The 27,370-nt window shown below is 46.8% G+C and overlaps 1 protein-coding gene across 3 annotated transcripts; it reads left to right on the forward strand.

Moving 5' to 3' along the window:
* ECHDC2 (enoyl-CoA hydratase domain containing 2) lies at positions 1 to 26,893 on the forward strand. 3 transcript variants are annotated; one of them, XM_082834615.1, is made up of 10 exons: positions 1 to 657; positions 14,040 to 14,107; positions 14,178 to 14,265; positions 16,697 to 16,783; positions 17,635 to 17,724; positions 19,152 to 19,211; positions 19,429 to 19,616; positions 23,887 to 23,937; positions 25,352 to 25,399; positions 26,261 to 26,893. In XM_082834615.1, exons 1-10 carry the CDS (start codon positions 525 to 527, stop codon positions 26,336 to 26,338), a joined length of 891 nt encoding a protein of 296 aa, XP_082690741.1. In that variant the 5' UTR covers positions 1 to 524; the 3' UTR covers positions 26,339 to 26,893. The 3 variants fall into 3 exon arrangements, with proteins under 3 accessions (XP_082690741.1, XP_082690739.1, XP_082690740.1); XM_082834613.1 differs by having other exon boundaries at positions 6 to 657; positions 17,632 to 17,724; XM_082834614.1 differs by having other exon boundaries at positions 12 to 657; positions 17,632 to 17,724; positions 19,155 to 19,211.
* Positions 26,894 to 27,370: the final 477 nt, after the last annotated feature.

Here is a 27,370-nt window from a genome sequence, read left to right on the forward strand (position 1 = left end):
TAAGCTTGCATAAGCGCCAGTTAGCAAACCTAGAACGGTTTCATGTGGACTAAGCCCGTCCGCGCATTTTGTAAGTTTTACTTCCCCGACTGTACATAGTCCCCGGTCACCCACCTCCCTAATCCTTCATTCTCCCTGTAAAACTCCCAGTCACCTCTGTACAAATACAAGTTGAGTTCTGTGTCACGCTGGACACTTCCCTTTTGCAATAGTATATTAACGATTAAAATCTGTTCTCACTACCTTAGTGTCCGGCTTTCTTTATCTTTGACACTAGTCACTTTTATATCCACGCTTTACAGATTGACGCTTAGAGAGGTTGGCAGCATTGTCCAAAATCACACAGCAGAGCTGGGCTTTCTCCTACCCAGGTCTTCCGGTCTGCAAGAGCCTCAGAGAGCCGCGCCGGCCTCTCGGCCCATAGGCGGCGCGGTTTACGAAGGCCTGGGGCTGAGCGGCAAGCTTTCAGCCGGAGAGGAGGAGGTGGTGGAGGGGCCGAGAGGCACCTTCCCAGACTGGTCCGAATGCTGCGCGTCCTGACCAAAGCCCTGCGCCTTCCGAGCCCCCGGAGGCCCCTTGAGGCCCGTGGCTGCGCCGCCAATCTCGCGGCCGCAAACCGCGAGATCCAAGTGTGCGCTCTGGCGGGTCCAGACCAAGGTAAGTGCTCTGTCCTGGGAGGCCCGGGAGGCGGCTGGGGCGAGCGCTGGCGGGCTGTCCGAGGCCCTCCCGGCGCCTGGCACTACTGCCGGGGCGGGACCCATGACCAACGCGCCCACTGCCCCGGAGCAGACTGAAACTGATCTCGGAGACAGCAGTGAACGGTCCTGAAGAGATCTTAGTTCCCTGCCCAGGAATTGGACCTGGGTAGCTGGATGAAAACCAGGAATCCTAGCCAGTAGACCACCAGCGAGCGGTTAGAGGCTAGAAGCAAAGTGGCCCTGGCTCTTTCCCCCATTTGAAAGCAAGAATGTTTCACGGAGGCAAAAACTGTAAAAACATGTACAAAGTTTATTATTAGAGACACAGCACAACATGGGAGCGCACACAGAGAAGCAGTTTAAGTCAGAAGCTAGGCAAAAATACACAGAGAGAAAGAGTATGGGCTTCCTCTAATGAGGAGCACAGTAAAGAGGTGATTTAAATTACTTATATAGGACAGTCCTTCCAGGTCTTTGTTTACATTTGGCCAATTATCTTGTTTCTTTTCCACACCTGACCTGCCCTAGGGCCCTCCCCAACACGCGTGCGCAACTTTTGCTAAGATGGATCCCACCAGAGGCCTGTGGGTGCATGTCCACACTTATTATGGGGTGGCACCTCCTCCCTTTTTGACCCCCACGGAGCCTTCCTGCCCATGTGTAGACAGGGAAGTTTTCCTTGACCTCAGGAGTGGTCATCTTATCTCTTTCTTCCAGCAGAGCTCAGCTTCTGCCACTAGCTTTGGCCTTGGAGTGTCTGGGTGAGAACAAAGCTTCAGTTTTACTCCACTTGACAAACGCCAGCTGTGCAGCCCAGGGGCGCACCTATCTCCTACCTCAAATCCCCCCGAGAGACGTGAACCCCTCAGAAATCTTTATTGGGAGGATGAAGGGCAATGGTCTGTCTTCTGTAGCTTCTGCAGGCTGGAAAGGGGCTTGTAGACCCTACCTAGTTGGGGTCACGGAGCTCTCGCCCTACCTCACTAAGGGGTCCCAGGGCGACTTCTGTTGTTATTCCAGCAAGATCTGTTCCGAGGAGTGGCTGGAATCTCCGCGTCACCGTCATCTTGATGTGAAACTATTGTAATCTGGAAGAGACAAACTTAACAAGTAGATTAAAAAGGCAGGAGCGGGCTTCCCTGGTGGCGCAGTGGTTGAGAGTCCATCTGCCAATGCAGGGGACACGGGTTCGTACCCCAGTCTGGGAAGATCCCACATGCTGAGGAGCGGCTGGGCCTGTGAGCCATGTCCACTGAGCCTGCGCGTCCAGAGCCTGTGCTCCACAACGGGAGAGGCCACAACAGTGAGAGGCCCACAAACCGCAAAAAAAAAAAAAAAAAAAAAAGGCAGGAGCCACAGTAAAAGAATTATTGTAACCAGAGGCCCAAGCAGGAGTAAGAACCAGGATACATTTGGTAGCATTCCTTTAACTGTGGTCCAGATATAGTCAGCACTTAGGTTACCCTGTCCAAAGGAATGAAGCGTTAGCATGGTCATATATCTTTTGATGTTCTCTTTTATTAGCCCAGTGTGATTGATGTAGGTGTAACAGACTCAGAAGTAGTTGGAAGAGTGACAACCTGAACATTAATAGACAAAATAGGTCTTTTTTTTTTTCCGGAGAACAAGCCTGAATCCCAGTCTAGACCTGGCACTTCGAGGAGACTTGTAGCCAGTAGGTTTTAACTTTTGATGCGGTATTAACATATAAACCAAAGCAGTTGTCACCATTAATAATTTTAGTGTTTCTCTAGGTATGAGAAGATGCAAGAATTGGGGCTTATAAAAATCCTTACCTGAAAATATCTAACTATCTGAAGGCCTGTTCTGCCAGTTTTTCCCGGAGCACAGCATGCCCGATTCCTGATCTCCACCCTGAACTCCTTTCAGGGGGTGTTGAAGGTCAACAGCTGCAGGAGCTCCTGATTTAATCTTTGTTGAGGCAGATGGCAAGTGCAAGTTTCCAGTCGGCAGGGCCCCTTCATGGCCATAAATTTGACCATGGTTTGGGGGGCATTTCATGTCCATTTTGTCCCACAGCACTCGGAATGTTTATTTCCTCTGCTGATAGGCCACACAATGCGCTGTTACTGGACTAGGCCTCATTAGTAGTACCCAAAAGTCTCTGCACCACCTGAGACTAGTCTAGTCTCTTATGGTCCAGGAAAATATTCCCTCTTGTTGCTTTTTCCCATACCTAGAGTTATACCATTACAATCATTGATCTTATATGGGACTATCATTTTATCAGAGGCTCAGTCACATATTTGGTAATGTAAGAAATAACAATTTTGATAAGGCTGCTCAGAACCCAACGGTCTCCAATTTCTGGAGGGACCAGGAAGAAAGAAAAGAAAAATGTTTTAATTTTACCCACAGGTGTAAATTACCAAATTGTTGTAAACCATAAGTAGCTTGAGAAGAAGAGATTCTTTACATCTGAAAAACAAAGATTAAAAGCTAGCAATATGTCAGACAAAAAGTAATAAAAGAATTATAATCATATTTAGCAGTTCATTTAATCCCATGTAATTAATTTTTGTTCTGAGTCCAGTTTTTCTATTAATTTTGTTAACCTTGCCTGATGATTGAGAATGCTAGTGACAGTGATAGTTTTTTTTTTTTTTTTTTGCTTTTTTTGCGATACACGGACCTCTCACTGTTGTGGCCTCTCCCGTTGCGGAGCACAGGCTCCAGACGCACAGGCTCAGCGGCCATGGCTCACAGGCCTAGCTGCTCTGCGGCATGTGGGATCTTCCCGGACCGGGACACGAACCTGTGTCCCCTGCATCAGCAGGCAGACCCTCAACCACTGCGCCACCAGGGAAGCCCCGATGGTGATAGTTTTAAGAAGTTTCTGAAGTTTTTGTTAAGGCTTGTATGATTTATCCAGTGAAGTGGGTGTCTTGACCACTGGAGATTGTAGAAGGTATACCGCAAGTGGAAAACACTTTTTCTTTTCTTTTGGCCGCATTGGGTCTTTGTTGCTGCACATGGGCTTTCTCTAGTTGTGGTGAGCGGGGGCTACTCTTCATTGCAGTGTGTGGGCTTCTCATTGCAGTGGCTTCTCTTGTTGCGGAGCACAGGGTCTAGGCGTGCAGGCTTCAGCAGTTGCAGCACACAAACTCAGTAGTTGCAGCATGCGGGCTCTAGAGCGTGTGGACTTGTGGCACACAGGCTTAGTTGATCCACGGCATGTGGGATCTTCCCAGACCAGGGATCAAACCCGTATCCCCTGCATTGGCAGGCGGATTCTTAACCACTGTACCACCAGGGAAGTCCCAGAAAACACATTTTTAATCTTTTATTTTTTTCATTGTGAGGGCATTAACCCTCCAGCCAAGGAAGGCTTTAACCCATCAAATTAAAAAATGAGGTTTGTCAGGGAGCCGGGAAGAGCCAAGCGGCCATCTTGGATTTCCCATAGCCCTGTTTAATTTACAGTCATTGTTTATCCATTTTATTTATTTTTTAATAAATTTATTTTATTTTTGGCTGCATTGGGTCTTCGTTGCTGGGTGCAGGCTTTCTCTAGTTGCAGTGAGCGGGGGCTACCCTTCGTTGCTGAGCATGGGCTTCTCATTGCGGTGGCTTCTCTTTGTTGTAGAGCAGGGGCTCTAGGCACGCAGGCTCAGTAGTTGTGGCTTGCAGGCTCTAGAGCACAGGCTCAGTAGTTGTGGCGCACAGGCTTAGTTGTTCTGCGGCATGTGGGATCTTCCCGGACCAGGGCTCGAACCCCTGTCCCCCACATTGGCAGGTGGATTCTTAACCACTGCACCACCAAGGAAGCCCCTGTTTATCCATTTTAAATTCTCTGACTTAGGAGTAGACCACTGCCATAAGTGGTCTAGGACCAGTGACAAAAGTCTGACAATGAGGGGTTAATCTTTGTAGAAGCAGAATGAACTTTATCTACATGTGCCATAATCTTCACAGATCATTGTGAAATAATATTTACTTTAACAAAGTAACAAAAGATTTAAAAAACAAATATAAATCACTTAAATGCAAAGAAATTCACACAGTCTATTATCAAAAGCAGCATTCCAAGAAAACTTTGTTCTTTTTATTTATTTATTTATTTATTTTTAGCTGTGTTGGGTCTTTGTTGCTGCGAGCGGGGGCTACTCTTCATTGTGCATGGGCTTCAGTAGTTGCAGCATGCGGGCTCAGTAGTTGTGGCTCACTGGCTCTAGAGCGCAGGCTCAGTAGTTGTGGCACACAGGCTTAGTTGCTCTGCGGCATGTGGGATCTTCCTGGACCAGGGCTTGAACTCATGTCCCCTGCAATGGCAGGTGGATTCTTAACCACTGCGCCACCAGGGAAGCCCAAAACTTTGTTCTCTTAACAGAGAGAAAGAATCAAATTTCAGTCTGGTACCAGCTTACTGTTAATCACAAAATTTCTTTACCTAATTAAATTTAATCTAGTCTTAATCAGTCTTAACAACATACAAAATTCTATTCTCAAAGTTCCTTTTTCACAAACCTTTTATCACCCCTTGGATCCATATTAACTTGTCCCATTTTTTCCCATCCATAAACAATCAGCTCTAGGACAAAATTATTTTCCTCTTTTTTTTTTTTTAGCAACAACAACAACAAAATATCTCCAGTCTTTATATATTTACTTGCTGACAACAAATATCCTACTTGCTTTACACACTGAAATGCTTCGCTTGTCACTTTAGTAGCTTTGATTACATATTATAATTTTTAACCCTTAAAAAAATCTTAACTTATAGTGAAAAGCAAGAAGAAAGCAATTGTGAACTGCTTGTCATATTGGCATTCTCTGATTAGCAAACTTAAGAGCATATTGATTAACAAACTTAAGAGCATATTGATTGAGCACTGTTGGGTTTTGTTTGTTCGGTTGGCTGGTTTTATTTTGTTTTGTTTCTGTTTGGGGGTAGTTTTATTTGCGGGGGTGGTGCTGGGGGGCGGTGGTTGAACTTTGCATTCAGTGGTGTTGTTCACACTCCACAGTCTGCTGCCTGTTACCATCAGGGCAAGGTCCTTCTCTTGTCTTTACTTTCTCCCCAGTCCAACCCCTCTAACCTTCCCTGCGTTTTATGTAGCATTGTTTGTGTCCGAGTTTTAATTTACACAGAAGGCACTATTCTAGACATCTCATGTTTCTTCCTTTTTCCCACTTGATACTAAGTTTTGAAGAGCTGCTTTGCCATATAAATCTGTTCCTTGCTCCCTGCTGTTGTATACTACTCCCTAGTTTGCATCCCCCACTTTTGATGGACATGTAGGGGCTTCCAGTGTCCGATTACATCACTTGGTGAGAATTCTCTGGCCATGTGGGATGGCTGGTGTTAGACAATACCCCTTACTCTCATGCTTAGTTCACTGCCAAACTGGTAATGGCGCTTGCCTTGAAATAATTATAGTTATTCTCCCAACTTTACAGATTAAGAACCTGAGGAATAGAGAGGTTAAGCAATTGAAACCAGCTCTGATTTCAAAACCTGTGTTCTCAACTATTAGGTCATCACTACCTCTTCTGGTAATTCAGTGACTCAAAACACAGACTTGTACATTAGTTAAAAAATTACCACGGGTCATAGACCTTAGGGCTCACTTGTAAAAAAGGGGAATTTTTTATCCACAAATAACAAGCATCAGGAGATTAAGCCTCTGCCCCTGTCAGAGGGCATATGGAAGGAATGAGATAAGGAAATCGAGGAGAAGCAGTGGAGGAGGCATGAGGAGGGGACCCACACACAGGAGAACCAGCCCACACACAAGAGAACCACCCCACCACCCCGTTAGAAGCCACCCGTTCTGCCTTCCACTTGGCATGATGTCACCAGAGCATAGTCACGTTGTGCCTGTTGTCCTTGAAAATGGGATTGTTAACCCACTCTTGGTTAACTCTTGTTAACCACTCTTCACTCTTCCTTATGGCTCTACTCCAGCTCCTTAGCTGGACGTTCAAGTTTCTCCACCACAACCTGACATTGTCACCTTATCTCTTCTACCCATGTGTTTGTTCATTTCAAGCTGTCCCACCTCAGTGTTTTGTTCTAACTATGCCCCTGACTTGGGTCCTCTTCTTTCCTCTCTACCTTTGTAAATCCTTCTGGAATTACACCCCCCCACCATTGTCCTTTTACATCCCTTGTGTCTGGAGTTGTCTCCCTCATCAGTTGTTAGCTCTTTGAGAGTGAGGATTGCTAGCTGGGTCCAACTATTAACTTTGGAAAATTCTCTTCTTTTCTGGGCCTCAGTTTCCCCTTCTATATAGTAAGGGATTATTAAACCAATTGGTCTCTATACTATCTTCCAGTAGTTTCTATTGACTCCCACCCACATCACCTTGTGATTCAGACCATCTCATCAGATGTGACTCTAGGTCATCTGCTAAGGAAATCAAATCATCAGCCAGTGGCATGGGGGGGTCTGGTAAGAGTAGAGAGGGTGCAGTGCACTACTGGGGCCCAGCAAGGGCAAGGTTCCCAGAATAGGGGCTCAACTAAGAAGTCAGGGACCATGGCTGAGTCCTCTCTATTTCTCTGGGGCCTGGCATGTGGTAGTACAACTTGCACATTGTCAGGTGAATGAATTAAAGCCAAAGACACCCTGTCTGGCTCCTCAGGGCTCCCAGCTTAGATTTCTCAGCTCATATGGGGCCGTAGACTTTCCCCAGCTTCTGTGCATCTTCCCCACTCACAATACCCACAAACTGTGTTTAAGCATTTGTGGGCATTATCTCTTTTAATCTTCATTACAACCTTTTTAGCATTTCTATTTACAGATCGGGAAAGTGAAGGTCAGAAGGGTAAAGTAATTTGCCCAAGGCCATGAAGCTGGTATGTGACTGAGCTGTGACTTGAGCCAAGCACCACATTTACATTCTGAAAGAGGGAAATAGAGATGAAATGTGGGAGAGAGTCAGCCAGAGAAAAAGGAAAGACAGAACAGGAAAGCAAAGATAAGAGAGGAAAGTTTCTGTCAATCCCAAGACGTCATGACTGTATTAGTTTTCTATTGCCATGTAACAAATTACCACAAACTCTATGCTTAAAATAACACCCATTTATTTTCTCATAGTTTCCGTAGGTCAGAAGTCCAGGCACAGTTTAGCTGGGTTCTCTGCTTCAGGGTTTTAGCAGGCTGCAATCCAGGAGCTGGTGGGGGCTGTGGTCTCATCATAGGCTCAACTGGGGAGAGGTCTGCTTCCAAGTTCCTCAGCTGTTGGCAGAATTCATCTCCTGTGGTTGTAGTACTGAAGTCCTGTTTTCTTGCTCTTGGCCAGGGGGCCACTCTCAGCTCCTAGAGGCTGACCACAGTACCTTGCCACACAACCCTCTCCATAGGTCCACTAGTTTCTCTAGTGTATGCTAGTAATATAGAGTCTTATATACATCATAACCTAATCACAGAAGTAACATCTCATTACCTTGCCATATAATTAGACCTAATCTTACAAGTGATATTTTATGACCTTACCTGTATTTTCTTGGTTAGAAGCAATTCACAGGTCCTGTCCACATTCAAGGGAAGGGGATTATGCAGGATGTGAACATGGGGGCCACTCTAAGGTCTGTCTGCCACAATGACCTTGGACCTAGACTCTTCTCCTCAACCCTTCTGATGTGGTTTCTCTGTATCCACCACAGTTTCCCTTCCCCAAAGCTGCAGCATTTTCTCATCTGGAGAGGATCTTTGGGACATCTGAGTTCCTCAGTGGGACCTCCAGGCCTGCTGGGCTCAAAGAACTCTATGAAGGTTTCTGGGGAGGCTAAAGAAGCCCACCTAGCCTGCATGTTACAGTTCTCTGTCCTGGACCACAGTTCTCTAACTGTGGCTGGAAACCCTGTCCCTTGAGAGCCCTGAAACTTTCATTGGCCCTTCTCCGTGTCTCAGATCAACTCACACTGAGAATGCCATCTTAATAAATCCTGTTTGTTCTTCAAAGCCAAACACCCTGAGAGAAAATAATAAGGGGACTTTGAAGCCCAGAGGATTGGTAAACACTCCTCTAGTCCATCCTGACACTTTACAGGATGGGAAATGGCCAAGAAGGCATAAGAGTATTTGAGCCCCTGCCCAGAGCTGTTCTCTCTTCCCCACACCTGACCCAGATTTGGCAGGTGAGTTGAGGCTAGAGTGAGATGCAACAGCCAGATTGTAGGGGGTCTTTGGGGTGGTATTAAGGATTTAGACTTAATTTTGATGAAAAGGGAAGGGAAGAATATGGTCAGATTTGGGTAAGAAAGATGACTGTGACCCAGATGAGGGAATGAAAGTGGAGGGGGAAGGGGAGGCAAGACTGAGGGCAGAGGGCCAGTTGAGGGATCCACGTAATAGAAGAAAGAGCCCACCAAGTTAGTGGCTGCAGGGAGGGATGTGAGCTGATAGGTATGAGATCTAAGAGGTTGAACTGGCCGCTTGGGACACCAAGTAAACTTCAAGGGTGAGGAAGACAGAGGCAACATGACAGAGCTCTGAGTTGATATGTCATTCGCTCACCAAAGGAGCAGGAGAAAGAGTGATCATTTCTTGACATTTTGGTCTAGATGTCAAGTGGGCAGCTGGATATTCAGGCTCGGAGCTCAGAGGAGAGCTGGCCGGGTGCGCAGGGCAGTCCTGGGTGTACAGGAGGCAGGCACACGGGAGGCGTGAAGGAGAGGGGCAGATGAGCAAGTGCAGCCCTCCTGACTCTTCTGCCTTGCCTCACGCTGCTCTCCCTTTGCTCTGAACTCCTCCGGTTCTGGAAGACACTAAAAGGTGGCACAATGTCCCCCCCCCCAAAAAAATATGCCACATTGGTATAGGGATTTTTTTTTTTTTTGAGCTAAAGGCACTTGAAAAAAACAGCAGATGCAAGAAGGGCATTCTAATCTCCCCTTTGCTTACTGAAAACAGGAGATTAAAAACTCCCACGTGAAAGATGCCCTCCCTGAACCTGGAGAAAAGAAACATTCTTCAACAGGGAGCTGAAGCCAAGAGAATTCTGTACAAACAGACAACTGTGTACAAACAGGCCTTATCTTCCTTTAGCCTCCCACATAGTTAGCTCTTCCACAGCTGACATTCCTTCTTCAGCCTACTATAAAAGCATGTAGGTTCTACCGTTTCTGGGGGTTTTCATTTCCTTTTGAGGGCTCTCATGTTACGTAAAACTTATACAAATTTGTGTGCTTTTCTCCTCTTAATCTGTTTTATGTTGGTTTAATTCTCAGGCCCAGCCGAAAAGCATTAAGAGGCCCAGCTCTACAAACCCTATAGTACCCTGCTATGCTATACTCAGGGCCCTCATCTGTACCACTCCCTCTGTCTGAAATGGGCTTTTCCCCACCAACACACACACACACACACACACACACACACACACTTTTGCCTGGCTGACTCCTATTCGTTCCTCAGCTCTCAGCTGAAAGGTCACTTCTTCCTCTGGGAAGTCACTGCTCACCTTCTACACTAGGGGCCCCCTCTGCCCACTCTATACCACTCACCTTGTCCTTCTTCCCCCCATGTTCTCATCATAAATAGTAATTACTGGTTGAATGTCTGTCTCCTCTGTAGACTGTAAGATCTAAGAGGAGAGGGACTGGGTCTGCTCTGGCCTCTGACATCAGTGTCTGGTGCAGAGGCCAACATGTGTTAAATTCGTAATTGTACAAATGACTGAATAAAGAGATCCTGGATTGACCTTTCAGGAACTTCAACATTAAAAAATTGAGTACTCTCATAGAGAACAGACTTGTGGTTGCCAAGGGGGAGGAGGGGGAGGGGGAGGGATGCATTGGGAGTTTGAGGTTAGCAGATGCAAACTATTATATATAGAATGGATAAACAAGGCCCTACTGTATAGCACAGGGAAATATATTAAATATCCTGTGATAAAACATAATGGAAAAGAATAGGAAAAAGAATATATATATACACACACACATATATCTGAATCACTTTGCTGTACAGTAGAAATTACCACATTGTAAATCAACTATACTTCAATAATTTTTTTAAAAAATTGAGTAGTCTCTTAGTAGTATTTTTCCCATCATACCTCACTCTTCAAATGAAAATTTTTACCTATTCTCACCTTGCTCAAATGCTTCCATCTATGAGCTGCCATCTGTAATCCTATAGTACTTCATGTACTTTACTTATGACCTCATGTTATCATTTACTTGTATTAGGCTGTAAGCACCTTGAAGACAGGGGCTGTTACATAACTTATAACTCCCACAATTTATTATGTATCATAGTTGTTCAATAGATATGTAAGGGGTTTTTTTCATAGCCAATACTTGGTTTTTATTTTCAGTCTTCTTAGTTTTAGTCGTTGTACTGGGTGCTATGCTTTTCTTAAACTCTTATTTATTTGATACTAATAAAATTAAACATCTTTTCATGTGCTTATTGGCCATTTGTATGTCTTCTTTCTTTCATGGAGTTACCTTTTTGTAAGAGTTGGGGCTTTTTTTGTGTGTGTGTGGTACGCGGGCCTCTCACTGTTGTGGCCTCTCCCGTTGCGGAGCACAGGCTCCGGACGCGCAGGCTCAGCGGCCATGGCTCACAGGCCCAGCCGCTCCCCGGCATGTGGGATCTTCCCAGACCGGGGCACGAACCCGTGTCCCCTGCATCGTCAAGCGGACTCTCAACCACTGCGCCACCAGGGAAGCCTGAGTTGGGGCTTTTTAATTGAAATATAATTGACATATTAATTTCAGATGTACAACGAAATTCGATATTTGTATACATTGTGAAATAATCACCACAGTAAGTCTAGTTAAGATCCATCACCACACACAGTTACATTTTTTTGTATGTGATGGGAACTGTTCTTTTTTAAGTAATTTTACTTTATTTATTTTACTTTTGGCTGCATTGGGTCTTCGTTGCTGCGCACGGGCTTTCTCTCTAGTTGCGGCAAGCGAGGGCTACTCTTCGTTGCGGTGCATGGGCTTCTCATTGCGGTGGCTTCTCTGGTTGTGGAGTACCGGCTCTAGGCACGCGGGCTCCAGTAGTTGCGGTACACAGGCTCAGTAGCTGTGGCTCGCGGGCTCTAGAGCACAGGCTCAGTAGTTGTGGCGCACAGACTTAGTTGCTCCACAGCATGTGGGATCTTCCCGGATCAGGGCTCAAACCCGTGTCCCCTGCATTGGCAGGTGGATTCTTAACCACTGCGCCACCAGGGAAGTCCTGTGATGGGAACTTTTAAGATGTACTCTCTTAGCAACTTTCAAATATACAATATTGTTAACTAAAGTCACATGCTGTATATTACATTCCCAGGACTTACTTATTATAGATATATGTTGAATAAATGAATTAAGAATTTTAAAATTGGGTAGAAGAAAACCTAGAAAAGTGCAGAGGCATCATCTGAGAGGTAGGAGGAAGACCAGGAGAACATGGGGCCACAAGGCAGATATGTTACTACACATCTGTCAAAACCCACTGGATGTACAACACTAAGAGTGAACGCTAACGCAAACTATGGATGTTGGGTGATAATGACGTTTCCATGTAGGTTAATCTTTTGTAACAAATATCCCACTCTGGTGGGGACGTTAATAGTGGGGGAGACCATGCATGTGCAGTGGGCAGGGGATTTATGGGAAATCTCCGCATTTTCCACTCCATTTTCCTGTGAACCTAAACTGCTCTGAAAAAACTAAATCTATTAAAAAAAAAAAAAAAAAAAAGCCAAGGCAGAAAATGTTCAAGGAAGAGCATGTGTATTGTCAGCAGAGTTAACCGTTGCGGAGCCTAGGACCAGGATGGAAACATGTCCCTTGGTTAGTGATGTGGTTACATTGGTCACTTTGGTGAGAATGGTTTCTGCTGAGTGACGGGGTGGGAGCTAGATTGGAGAAGGCTTAAGTGAATGGAAGGCAAGAAAGTGATTGAGTACAGAAAACCCTTTCAAGAAGCTTGACTGTTGCGGGTGAAAGAATATCACACGGGTAGGGCAAACGTTATTCTCTTGCCAAAGGGGACGGAATGTGAGTGTGCTCAAGCCTCTGGATTAGTTGCTAAATTCCTGTGACAGAGGAACCTGGTCACTTGCCCCACGAGTGTCCAATCAGTGAATTCCACGCTGCAGGACACCTTACAGGTCAAATGCCCCAGGTTCTTTAATAAATAACTTCTGGTTTTTTCCTTATTGTTATTATTATCATTATTATTATTTTTTTGGCTGCATCGGGTCTTAGCTGTGGCACCCGGGATCTTCATTGCGGCGCGGGCTCTTCGTCGTGGTGCACGGACTTCTCTCTAGTTGTGGCGCGAGGGTTTTCTCTCAAGTTGTGGCGCGAAGGCTCCAGGGCGTGTGGGCTCTGTAGTTTGGGGCACGCAGGCTCTCTGGTTGAGGCTCGCAAGCTCAGTAGTTGTGGCATGCTGGCTTAGTTGCCCCATGGCATGTGGGATCTTAGTTCCCCGACCAGGGACTGAACCCGTGTCACCTGAATTGGAAGGTGGATTCTTTACCACTGGACCACCAGGGAAGTCCCAACAAACAACTTTTGAGGGAAAGACAGGACTAAAGGCAGAACCTGAGGATTTTAACAAGCTTTTAAAAGACACATCACTATTTTTTTTTTTTTTTTTCCTCTTGCAGTACGCGGGCCTCTCACTGCTGTGGCCTCTCCCGTTGCGGAGCACAGGCTCCGGACGCGCAGGCTCAGCGGCCATGGCTCACAGGCCCGGCCGCTCCGCGGCATGTGGGATCTTCCCGGACCGGGGCACGAACCTGTGTCCCCTGCATTGGCAGGCGGACTCTCAACCACTGCGCCACCAGGGAAGACCAGACACATCACTATTTTTGAAAATTAGCAAGTCTAAACTCTGAAGTCTAGAGATGCACATTTGTGTGATAAAACTAAAGAAATGCATGGAAGTGATCACCATAAAAGTCAAGAGAGTTGTTACTTTTGGGGGGAGGAGGGAACAATGAACGAGTCAGAGCACACGAGGAGGTTTCTGGGTGGTGATATCATTATAACTCATTCAGCTCCAGAGGAAGAAGTCCGGCTATGGAGAAGAGAATAATGGAGAGATACGTGAAATTGAAGAAGGGGTGTGTGGTGTGTGTGTGTCTCACAATGGCAGAAGCAGGCAGGAACCACTGTGGCAGTCATTCTTGTCCCTCTCCCCATGTTGCTCCAAGGTTCACAAGCCCTTCTACTTCTTCTGTGAGGCAGAAAGGGCAAGAGTTATTCTCCCCATTTTATGGTTGGGAAAACTGAGGCCTGGGTGTGTGAGACTTGCCCCAAGTTACACTGCTCATCGAGGGTAGAGGCTGCCCAGATCCCAGGCCCCAGCCCAGGAGTGAGCAGGGCAGCTGGCTCACCCAAGGCTGCCCTGTCCCCTGCAGGAATCACTGAGATTTTGATGAACAGACCAAGCGCCCGCAATGCCCTGGGGAACGTCTTCGTTAGTGAGGTGAGAAAGGGTGGGCACGAGGGTGGGCTGGGGCTGGGTTGGGAGGTATCTGATGGAGTCTCCTCTGCAGCTGCTGGAAGCTCTGGCCCAGCTGCGGGAGGACCGGCAAGTGCGTGTCCTGATCTTCAGAAGTGGAGTGAAGGGTGTATTCTGTGCAGGTGAGTTTCCTTTCCAGCCCCTATGCCGCGGCTCAGCAGGGCTCACCCCGGCCTGCAGGGCATTTGTGGGGGGTGGGGTCCTTAGGTCAGCTCCAGCCCAGGACTCATTATTCCCATTTTAGAGATGTGAACTCAGCGGTAAAATTCCTTGCCTAGGGTTACACAGATAGTAAGAATTCAGTTTGAACTTGGCCTCTCTGACTCCCGAATCCTTGTTCTTCCTGCTGCACCACGCACTGTTCTGACCCTTCACTGAGGAAATGAGGAAGCTGAGTCCAAAGACATTCACAAGGTCTGTGGCCAAGATGGGACTCTGTGCCCCTTTGCCCACCTACAAGATCTCGGTCCGTCAAAAAAACTCTTCAATGTCTCTGCACCATTTGGTCCTCGCCACGCACTTCATTTCAAAGATGAGAAATGCTGCATCCCAGGCCCACAACAAGCAAATGAATGAGAGCTGAGCTGAGCTAAGAACTGGCACTGGGGAGGTGGGAAGAGGCTGTGGAAGGCTAGGGTGGGAGGAGCGTGATGCTTAGGAGTTTTCAAGGAGTTATGGCTCAGTCCCTAGGTCTCAGCTGTCCAGATCACGGCGACCAGCTCGGGGTCTGCCATGGCAGGATAAGTATGTGGACCAGTCTGCCTGACCCCGCTGCCCTGGCTGAGGCCCTCCTCCTCCCCTGGCCTCTTCCTCTGGCTCCATCTCTGTCTGACCTCTTCTATCATGGTCACTTCATGCCCCTGTTAGCCCCACTCCTCACTATCCCAGCTAAGGACAGGGAAGTAGGGGAGCTGCAGGTCTGAATCTGCCCCTGACTTGCTCTGGAACCCTGGGCTAGTCCCTGTCCCTCTCTGGGCCTCAGTCTCCCCATCTCTCACTGAGGGGCTGGAACTAATCAAAGACTTCCAAGGGCTCTCCCAACTGACTTTTGGATAATCTAAGACTTGCAAAGACTGTATTCACCCCTTACTCCCGCCTCAGGCCCCTGCCATCTGGCCTTTGATGACGCCTCCATTGTCACTACTCTCACCAAGGTCCCTGCCCACCTCCATGCCACTGGGCCCTGCACTCACTTCTCAGTTCTCATCTTACTTGACCTCTCAGCCTCCTTGGACCCCACCAACCCCTTCTGTTAAAAAAAATAATTATACAGTGATGTATGTCAATTATTTCTCAATAAAACTGGAAAAAAATAACTAACAAATTTTTATTTTATTACTATTTAACATAGTTTTTGAATTGTCAAATATATATATTACACAAAAATTTACACTTTAATCATTTTTAAGTGTAAAATTCAGTGGCATTAAGTACATTCGAAAGGTTATTCAACAATTACCACTGTCCATTTCCAGAAAATTTTCATCATCCCAAATAAACTTTATACCCATTAAGCAATTCCTCCCCATTCGCCCAACCCCCGGTAACCTCTGTTCTACTTTCTATCTTTACGAATTTGCCTATTCTAGGTACCTCATACAAGTGGAATCATATATTTGTCCTTTCATGTCTGGCTTATTTCACTTAGCATAATGTCCTTCATGTTCATCCATGTTGTAGCATATTGCAGAATTTCTATCCTTTTTAAAAACGAATATTCCATCTTATATATATATAAATTTTATATATATATATATTTATTTTCCACATTTATTTTGTTTATCCATCTGTTGATGGACCTGGGTTTGTTTATACCTTTAGGCTATTGTGATTAATACTGCTATGAACATTGGTGTGCAAGTTATCTGTGTGAGTCCTTGCCTTCAGTTCTTTGGGGTATACACTTAGGAATAGAATTGCTGGACCATACAGTAATCCTACATGTAACGTTTTGAGGAGCCACCAAAATATTTTTCACAACAGCTGCATCATTTTGCATTCCCACTAGCAATGCATCAGTGTTCTCCACATCCATGCCAACACTTCTTTGTTGTTGCTTAAAATCGCCATCCTAATGGGTGTAAAGGGGTATCTCATTGTGGTTTTTATTTGCATTTCCCTAATGACTAATGATGTTGAGCATCTTTTCCTGTGCTGACTGACTTATCGTCTTTGGAGAAGTATCTATTCAAGTCCTTTGTCCTTTGTGGGTTTTGTTTTTGGTTGTAGGAAGTCTTTATATATCCTAGATATCAATTCCTCACCAGTTATATGCTTTGCCAATATTTTCTTCCATTCGTGGGGTGTCTTTGCTCTCTTTGATAGTGTCCTTTGATGCACAAAAGTTTTTAATTTTGATGAAATCCAGTCTATCTTTTTGTTGTTGTTGCACCTCTCCTTTTTTTGACCACCACCGCTCCCCGCCCCCGGCTTCCCTAACCATGTTTTCCCGGTGTTTCTCTTTCCACTCTGGCTGCTTCTCTTCAGATTTCCTTTGCTGGATCCTTTGACAGCCTGGGAGGTAGTAACGGGCTGTCACCCTTGCATCTGCAGGTGCAGACCTCAAGGAGCGGGAGCAGATGAGTGAGGCGGAGGTGGGGGTCTTTGTCCAGCGGCTCCGAGGCCTGATGAATGAGATTGGTGAGGGTCCTGGAGTGCGGAGGAGGAGGGCATTCCGGGGCCCTGCTGGTCCCAGCCTCACCCCACCCACCACTCTACTCTAAAGACAGAACAGTTTCTGTTGTGAGCTCTGTGGAGAGACAGATGATTGGGTGGGGGCGGGGGGGGGGGGCAGGGGCAGGGGCAGGGAACAAGGAATTCTACAAGGGGGAGGGTGTGACGAGGGTTCAGAGGGCATTTCTCCCAAAGGGAGCCCTGGCTTCTCAGCCTTTGTGCCCTGCTCGTTATGACCCCCAACCCCTGTGCCCTCAGGGTGCAAGCCTGGCCTTTTCAGAGTCAGGTCTCACCAAGCATGCTTTCAGGCTTTGACAATGGCTGTTCTTTTGCCTGGAATATCCCTCCTTGGCCATCTGAACTTTCTACTCGTTCTTTAAGACCACCAGTGCCTCCTCCTCCAGGAAGCTGTCCCTGATCCATCCTCCAAGCTTCCTTTATCAGAGCACTGATTCCCTGGGTCATCATTGCCTGTTTACAGGTCTGCCTTCCCCACGTCTGATTCAGTTGTGTTCCCAGCACTCAGTATGGGGCTTGGCACACAGAATAAGAAGGGAGTGCAAAAAGGCTGGTCCCAGGGAGGCCAGCAGGAGATTACCCTGCCCATCTCCCCACTCCCGATCCCCAGCTGATCACACAACTCTCCCCAGTAGGAAAACCAACTTCTAAGGTAACCTGGCTGAGGTACCAGGTAAGGTCCCCAAACCTGGGACCAATGAAGTCCTCTGTCCCAACCAGTTAGCTCCTCCCCTCCCTGAGACACTGTCCTGGTCCTGCCAGGGCCTCGCAGGCTGAGCCTTTCTTCATCTCAACAGCAGCCTTCCCTGCGCCCACCATTGCAGCTATGGATGGGTTTGCCTTAGGTGGAGGCCTGGAACTCGCCCTGGCCTGTGACCTCCGAGTGGCAGGTACTGGGCATGGGGAGAGGTGGGGTAGGGTGGGGAAGGAAGAGTGAAACAGGCTAATTCTGGGGATTCTGCAGTCAGCCACTGCTCTTGGCTTTCCAAGCAGCCACAGAACTAAAGGCAAGGTGGGGGACAGAGAGTTCAGGCAGCAGCTGGTTCCCCTCCTGGCCTGGCCCGACTGCGGCAGTACCCATCCTTCTCAGTCAGCTGCCCTCCGCTCAGGACTGCTCCCACCAACCCCAGAGCAACTGCTAACATGACAGCAAAAAGAACACAGAGAGGGAAGGCTGGGGACAAAGACTAACTGTTCAACCTTCCAGTTCTGTCCAGGCCAGCTTTTTCAATCACGTTTTGAGCAAAGGTGAGCCGTGGGGGCGGTCTGTCACCTGCCCAGCTAGTCACAAACATGCCTGGGCAAGAACACTGCCCTCTGGTTCACTGGCACCCAAAAACGTTTGTGTTACTAGTTCAGAGAAACTGAGCTTTGAAGAGTGGAGGGAGGGGAGGATGAAGATAATCGATCACTTTTTAACCTTCCTGTCTTGGTGGTTAGGTGCGCCCCTCTGGGAGGTAATCAGAGAAAGTCTGAGTGCCACCACGGTGCTACTCTCTTCCCCTCATTGCTTTCTCCCGCCATCCAGGAAGAACATTTTTTAAAAATGTGTAACCCCAGGCATAGAGGGAGCTTATATCTACAAGATGCGTATCGAAGAGAAGGCATCAAAATACCAGGTCAGGTCACAGCCCCGGATCTGCTTCTCACCTGCCTATGTTTAGGGCAACTAACTTGCAGGGTTTGGTGGATAGGAGGGTGAACATCAACTCCTCCCTCCCGTACTGCATGGTTCTGGTGGCCTGTGCTGAGGGAATTCAGAAGCCTGTGTGGTGGGACACCTCAAGGAGGGCTTGTCAGAGGAAGCAGAACTGGGGAAAGAGGATGTGGACCGGAATACAGGAAATTTTCAGGCTGACAAAAAGCTGGGAAAAATAACTGCTGGGCGCAGGAGTCAGCGACACTCTAGGCCAAACCTGAGCTAAGGATGCGTGAGACAGAGAATCCATTAACTTACAAATAGGTATCGGGCACCTTCTAGGAACCCCTTCCTTGTTCCAAGCACCATTACCTCACCTGATCCTTAGCAGCTCTCTGGAGTAGGCAGAAGAGGGGTAGTCGTCTTCTTCCCACCCACGAGGCTCAGAAAGGGTAAGAGACTTGCCTGGTTGAGTAGGGGAGGTAGGATGAGTGCCTGGGCCTGCTGGCTTCCAGGCTAGGGCTCTTCCAAAGGCAGCATCTGGGGGAGTCTGGCTGTGGCCACACGACGAGGGAAGTGGCTGGCTGGAGGAGTGAGCAGAGCCCACAGGCAGCATCTCTTCTCCTTGGGGATTGGCGCTGGAAGGCAGGGTTGGGGCTTCATTCTGTTTTGTTTAAGCAGCTTCCTCAGCTGTCATGGGGCTGATTGAGACCACCCGAGGACTCCTCCCAGGAGCAGGTAACCTCAACCCACAGCATCCATCCTTCTTTACCTGTTCAACTCCAGTCTATCCAGCATAATTCCCTACTTTCCTCTTTTGCCCTATGTTCTGGGCTCTGCCCTGCCAACCTAACTCAGTTTGCTCTTCTGAGAGGTCTTGGCTGACTCCCAGCCTGGGTCTTCTCTGGCCTCCCACTTCCCATGCAGATTCACCACCCCTATTCCATCCTGGCAGGAGGGACTCAGAGGCTGCCTCGATGCCTGGGGGTGGCCCTGGCGAAGGAGCTCATCTTCACAGGCCGACGACTGAGCGGGTCACAGGCCCAGGCTCTGGGGCTGGTGAACCATGCTGTGGCCCAGAATGAGGAGGGCAACGCCGCCTACCACCGGGCACGAGCACTGGCCCAGGAGATCCTGCCCCAGGTTTGGTGATCACCCAGCACAGGAGGGCCCGTGCCATACGGGATGCACGTGTGGAGAGGCCAGGGGGCAACATAAGATCCATTTACCCAGATTTATAAAATTAACCCTCTTTGGAGTTTTAGCATCCATTCAGCCATCCAGTAAATGAAATCAGATTTTAAGTTAAAATGAAAATTAAGTTCTGAGGGACTGGAATCAAATAGACTTGAAAATCCTCAGAACAGCACTGTAAAACAGAACTTCCTGAGATGATGTAAACATCCTCTACCTGTGCTGTCCACTAAGGTAGCCACTAGCCACATTATTTAAATTAAAATTAAAATTTTAGTTTCTCAGTTACACTTGCCACATTTCAAATGCCAACAGCCACATGTGGCTACTGGCTACTGTATTGGACAGTACTGCATTAAAATGTCCCCAAAATTGAAAAAGCAAGATTCTAAAGCAGATAAAGAACTACGAGCTCAACTTTCCGACCATACTACATGGTGGAAAAGTGCTTGAAATACATGATGTAGGACATGTTAAGCTCCATTCATTTTTTAAAATCCTCAAACAGCCTATGAGCATAGTCTCCCAAAAGGTTTAGAGACCCAGGGAGTAGGTTTAGGCCCTGCCTACATGTAATCTCCAAGTACCTGAGAGGCTCTGCTGGCTTCTCACTCCTCTAAGAGGACCCAGAGGGGGGTCCCAAGTTTCTGCAGATATGTAAGCAGCTGAAATGGAGCTAGGTTTTGCTAATTTATAATACTGACTTAGCCCATACGGAGCATCTCATCCATCCGACACAATCCAAGGTACTTTAACAGTGTCCCAACTATTAGAACAATCCAGTTGAGCTGATTATCCCCCTTGTATCTATGCTATAACAGACCCAGAAAGGTTAAGTGACCGTTCATCAAGGTCAAAGAAAGTGACTGCAATACCAGAAAGAAAAACAGTAACTGGTATTTTGGCATTAATGCTGCATAATAAAAAAACTGGTATTTTATTTTAAAGAGTGCAGAATGTGTACGATTTTTTAAAAAAACAAACTAAATAATGCATTTCAAATGCAAAAAATTACAGACGTTACAAAACGAAGTTAAAATATAAGCCTATAAAACTGTTACCCATACTCTATCATTTTAATATTATTAACAGAGAAAAGTATTTGAATTAATCATGAAGAGTAAAAAAGAGGTATTTTATTTTGGAAAAAAAACACTGTCTTCCTTAAATAATCCTGCCTCTTTTTATAACTTTGAGGTCTTTTTTGAGGGCAGGGACTATAAAAAACTGATAGTGAATTTGGTTTAAAAGAAAGCATTTCTTTTGTCTTCTTCTTATTGATAGTTTCATCACATATAAATGGAGAGTCTGATGCTGTTAATTTTAATGCTGTCATGTTTCTGTTATAGTTGGTCAGAAAGTCTCTGAACTAATACAAAACTCTGAATGACTCAGGACAGTAGCTAATTACACTTCCACAGAGGGGGCCTATCCAGCAAGACTTGTAGACTACAGGGCTTATCTTTCTGCATAAACTAAATAACTGGGTCTCTGAGCTTATCTCAAGATGATTCAGGCTTCAGATTTTTCAGTATATTGAAATAACGGTACTCTACTAATATAATTACTAGTATTTCAGTATTTAAAAGCAGCTTTGTATGCCAAAACACGAGCATACCAAAAATTAGTACTAAAATTACTAATGCAAATGCTAGGACATTTTGATGCAACCTGAAAAATGAATCTTTAACTTCCAGCTGAGTAACTGGGTGCCGAGGATGAAAGGGTTCTTGGATGGGGTGAGCACAAAGGGTGCTGTGGTAGATGGCTGCCCTCTAGCGGACAAACTACTAAGACTAAGGAGTCAAGTGGCTGCAGAGATTAGAGCCCAGAAAAAACCGTCAATAAACACAAGGTCCACAACTTAACACTCAGATCTTCCCTTTAAATAATAAACATACCTCATCCTTTGAATATGGATTTGGCTACGTTTTCTACTTGAACAACAAAGGGATGGAACATACTGTGGCCAGTGTGACTCACTGTTCTCATTTCCAAATAACATGAAATGATCAATCATATTTCTAATAATTCATACACGCACACACGCACACACACACACCCAGTGCACCCTTGAACAACACAGGTTTGAACTGTGCAGGTTCACTTATACATGGATTTTTTTCAGCTAAATACATACTACAGTACTACACGATCTGAGGTTGGTTGAGTTCGCGGACACAGAACTCTTTATAGGGAGGGCTGGCTGTAGTTATATGCAGATTTTCCACTGCCTGGATGGTCGGTACCCATAACCCCTGGGCTGTTCAAGGGTCAACTACATATATATGTATATATATATACACACACATACACACACACATACATACACACACACTCAGAAACGTGTTTTCAACACAGTACAACATAGCTATGTAGTTTTTAATGTTCTGTGATGAGAAATCAGTAGTTAAATAACATATATTCATGACAAGCAAATCAAACAGAACAGAAGAATAAGAAGGACATAAAGTAAAAATCAAAAGTAGGGTGGCCCTGTTTACCTGGGGCTGTCCAGGTTCAACGTGAAAGTCCCATGTCCTAATAACCCTTCAGTCACTGGCAAACCGGGAGAGCTGGTCACCAAAACATCGCTCAACTCCCCAATCCCTCTCCCCAGAGATGACCACTGTTACCAGTTTGCACACTCTTCCAGAAATATTCATTGTAGGTACAATATAAATTATGCACATATACTCATATCTAAATGACTCTAAATTCTTAGGTTTAAGATGGTTTAGGGAACAAGGAACACACCTTTAGAGGCTAATCCAATTCTAACAGACATTTAAAAAACATGAAATTAAAATATGCATAGAAAAGAATTCAAACAGTATGGAAAAGTATAAAACAGAAAAGTGAAGTTCTCCATTCTCTTGACCCTTCTCCCCAAAGGCACATCATACCAACACCTTTTACACAAATGGAATAATATACAAACCAGTATGCACCTTTCTTTTTTACCTACTACCTTGGAGAGTTTCCCATTCCAGCACATACTTATCAACCCCATTCTTTTAAACAGCTGCACTTTTTCATTCATGGTATGGATGGGCCCTCATTTAACCAGTACTCTAATGAGGAACATCACGTTGCTTACATCTTTATGCTCCTGAAAAATAGCCGGAGTGGATAACTTTGTACATCTTAGTGTACTTCTGGAAGTAGATGCCTACATGGAGGTACAACATGAAAGAGCATGTGCATCTAATTTGCCAGTTCTTGTCAAACTGCCTTCCCGAAGCATTGTACCAATTTACTCTCCTATCAATTATGTATGCAAATACCTGTTTCCTAAACCTCAGCTATAATGGGCATTACCAACTCTTTACAATTTACCTAGTCTGAGGTGAAAAGGAGCACCTCACTGTTCTCATTTACGTTTCTTTAAAACAGTCTGAAGTCCTTCATTTTTATGTAGCTAGCTTTTTTATTTATGGCTTCTATGCTAACAGACTTTTTAAATCATTCTTTTTCTGATAAATAAAAACTTCAAATAATACAAATACAAAAACTTCAAATAATATAGGAGGCAAAAGCACTCCTTGCCTGGAAGTGGGGCTGGGGATGGAGTGCCAGGCCTGCTGTGGCACAAGCTAACTGGGAGCAAGGCTGGTGAGGCAAAGACGGCCACTTGGATGCTCTTGCAAAATGCCCCCTCAGGGTTTCAGCCCAGGCCTGTCAGACTCCAAAGCCCAAGTTCCTAACCTTGACCGTTTTTCACCCTACTGAGGGAAAACTTGCTTGCAGGAGAGGCTTGAGATGAGAGGGGTAGAGGAAGGGAGCAGCAGTGGGAAAGGTGACTGGGAATCAGATCTAAGCTTCACCACTGACTCACTGGACAAACGTGGCCAAGTGCTTCACCACCCTGAGCCTCGATTAAACATGGCACCATCCTGGAAGGATGGGCAGCACCATTTGACCATTAGAGAAGTCTGTGGGTGGGAAAGTATTTGGAAAATGTTGTACATGCTGGAGGGATGGATTAAATGACAAGAACCCCGGATGGTCACGTTGGGAGGGTCAGGGATCAGTTAGGCTTCCTCCATTATAGAAAAGGAACATGTGCTGAGAAGTAGCAGGTACTAAAACTAACGAAACTTCACACTGTCAGTAGAACAGCTGGATCTCTGTGCAGACCTCTTCCCCCACCGTGGAGCTGTGTGCCTAACCACGAGCACTGATCCCCTCCCTCAACCAAGCTGCTTCTTTTCCCTAGGCCCCCACTGCTGTGCGGCTGGGCAAAGTAGCCATTGACCGAGGAACAGAGGTGAGAGGGTTTGGGGTTGGAACCTGGGCCCCACTAACCTGGGGCGGCTGGGAGGTGGTGCTTTCATGGCAAACAGATGGACAGCACAGCGGGAAAGAGCTAGGGAACTGGACTCTTCTAACAGACTTCGAGTCTGACCTCTCTCTTTGTGCCTTGCTTTTACCTACCTACAAAATGAGGCTTGGCCAGGTGATATTCCAAATGACATTTTATCCTCATCTCTCTCCCTTGGAGAGAGAAGGAAATTGAGGTTCAGAAAGGGTAAGACTTATCCAGGGTCCCAGAACAAGGGAGTAACAAGAATCCAGGTCTGCGTGGCTCCCAGTCCATGTTCTCGGGTTTGTGTTGGTCAGTAATGTGGCCTCGTGGACCGGGCTCAGGTGTGGGGCCTTGGCTGCAGCTAACCCATCCTAGACATCAGCTTATTCATTCATTCATCACACACTGAACCAAGACCTGAACTGGGACACAGAAATGAGTCAAATATGGTCACTGCCCCCAAGGTGGGGAAGGGGACGGACACAAATCACTAATAAAGGGTCAAGGGGACCAAGCAGACACCCTGGAGAGGTTAGAGCTGCACTGTCCATGTGGCTACTGGCTACGGTATTGGACAGTGCTGAGTTGGAGAATGTTTTCTAGAACTGGGGCTTAGGGTGGATGAGAATTCCAAAAACTAGGGAAAAGTGTGAGGAAAAACACAGAGGTGTATAAATAAGCAACTTGACAGAACAGGACGAAGGGACGAGTGAGACAACATAGCATGGAGGTTAGGGGCACAGGCTCTGGTGCTGGACCATCTGGGTTCAAAGACCTGCTTTTCCACATACTGTTGTGCCCTTAGACAAATCATTCCACCATTCTATGCCTCAGATTCTTCAGCTGTACAGTAGGGAAAATAACCCCTGTTGGGAAAGGTACTTCTCTTAGTGCTTGTAAGTGGTAGTAATAGCAAGTACTGTGCAGTATAGGCTGGGAAGTTGCCAGGGGCCAAGTCATAAAGGCCTTAGTCCTCAGGGCAATGGGAAGCCAGCAAAGTTCACTAATAGGGGTGACAGGAGGCATGGGGAGGCAGCCAGACGGCAAGGAGGGAACACTGGCTGTGCAAGCACAGCTCAGGCACACCCTCCTCAGCTCTACAGGCTATGTGTCATCCTCCCCGCTGTTCTCACAGCCCGCATTCGTCCCAGCACTGTTTCACCACTGTTATGAATGGTATTCCCTCTCCAGGTAGGGGATTCCTTATCATCTCCTCTCTCTTCATATGGGCTGGCATACAGTAAGCCTCAATAATTCTTTGCTGGAAGAATCCATAATCAGTAAGAAGTGGTGCAGGAAGTAGGACTAGCTGGCGCCCAGTGCTGATGGGGATGGGCAAGGTCAGGCTGATCCACGCACAACTTCTTTCTTGCAGGTGGACATTGCATCAGGGATGGCCATTGAAGGGATATGCTATGCCCAGGTATGTGTCTGCCACCAGCCCTGCATGCTTGTAGCAGAAGCCGGGCCAGAGTGGGCGGCCTTAAGTACTATATGACCAATTCAGTAGGTTCCTCCCAACCCAGAGAGTCAGTCTTTGTGCCATTCCTTCCTCAGTTAGCCTGGGGTGATCCCAGGGGAGCCACACTGCTCCTCTCTGGGACTGTTTCCTCAGCCATCTAATGGTGGTGTATCCTGCTCTACTTGGGGGCCCAGAGAATCACAGAGGAACTTGAGAGAGAAGAGTAGCAGCTTATGCGATCTCTGTACCAGTGGCTACTGTAGACGCCAGGCTGGAGTGGGACATCAAAGCCTTGGTTTTCACCTGTAGGCTGTGTGTGTTCGATGGTGGGGCAATAAACCTGGGGCTGACCTATTTAGCCCCTCACTCCTGGGTGAGTCAAAAATATTAATCTCCAGGTTAACAAATAACGAAAATACTCCTAAACAGGGGGTCCTGGGACTTGTAGGACGTAGTGTGAACCAACTACACACCAGGATTCAAAGCCAGAGTTCTTACCGCAAAGCCTAATCTATCTTCTCTACTGAGTAGCCTCATTTCTGACTGTTGCACGAGACTGTGAGCTCTCTGGAGGCGTGCAAGCTGTGTGCAAAGAGAAGCTAGTGTGACAGGCCTCGGGTGCTGAAGAGGCAGCCTGTCTTCCCCAGGAGGCCAAGGAACCATCGAGGCCCATACTGTTGCATGGGCCTCCGGTGTTGCAACACCGGAGTCCAGAGGCAGCGAAAGACTTGGATTCTGTCCTTGTCATGCGTTGAACAAGCTTGAGCGAGTATTGGCCTCTGGTCCTGCTCCCACAGACTAATACTCTGTATGTTGTTTCAGAACATCCCGACCCGGGATCGGCTGGAAGGCATGGCTGCCTTCAGGGAGAAGCGGCCCCCTAGATTTGTTGGCGAGTGACTTCCCTTGAACCTTACGCATGGGAGATGCACACCTTACAGGGAAGGATCCAGAAGGAAAACGTGCAGCGCGCCTGCCCTCCTCATTTCACCTCTCTAGGCTTCAGTTTCCTCACAAGGACGATGATCGATATAGGGTGACTGGCACGGTGCCTGGCACGAAGGTGCTGACTGTGCCACCTACCGCTACCTTCATCATTCCTCACCCAGGCTAGACAATCACTGGTGTCGGGTTGGCTTTGGAGAATACCTGTCTCTCCCTAATAGATCAACTAAGGACAAAACAGACCCCTCTGGGCCTTTATATCGCTGGCACTCAAGCCTAACCTCTGCCTCTCAGTTATTAGGTGCTCACCAGAGATGAGAGGAGGTTGTAAGAACCACCCTCAACTGCCCTGTTTCTTCCTCTGTACAACAGAGATAATAAGGAAACCCTGGCAGTGGTTGAATAGGCCCAGCTCTCTGCCAGTTACTCACTGTGTGCCTCAGCCTCCTCATCTATAATGAAACTGTTGGGAGGACTAAACAAATAATAAAACGCCTGATGTTCAATAAACGTGAGTTATTATTCATGTACAGTGTTCTTCTAAGAACCAGATGAAATCACTGCCGTGAAAACCTTTTGTAAACTGTAACGTGGCAGGCAAATCTTTGATGGAGCATTAAATAGCTTTCAGGAGTGCTGAGAAGGGAACGATTAACTCTGATGGACAACACGGAAGGTCAGGAAATGGGCAGGTAACACTGGAGTTGAAAGCTGAAGGACCAATAGGCATTTGAGGCGAAAAAGAGGAAGCCTGAGGGGAACAGCACGAGCAAAAGTGAGCAAGATGACGACACTGAGAAATAAAGGGTGGCTGATATGCACATGTGCACACTAGTCTCAGGAGCCCTCCTTCTGTGCCCCAAGGCAGGGGAAGAGACAGCCACGTGGTCATTCTTTAACTGACCTGAGCTTTCTGCGCCTACGCCTGGCCAGACTCAGAAGTCACTAAGCCACGGACATGGACACATACCAATAACATTGTTGACT

The sequence above is a fragment of the Leucopleurus acutus genome, assembly GCF_964270905.1.
Source record: "Leucopleurus acutus genome assembly, chromosome: 2".
In the NCBI taxonomy this organism is placed as follows: domain Eukaryota; kingdom Metazoa; phylum Chordata; class Mammalia; order Artiodactyla; family Delphinidae; genus Leucopleurus; species Leucopleurus acutus.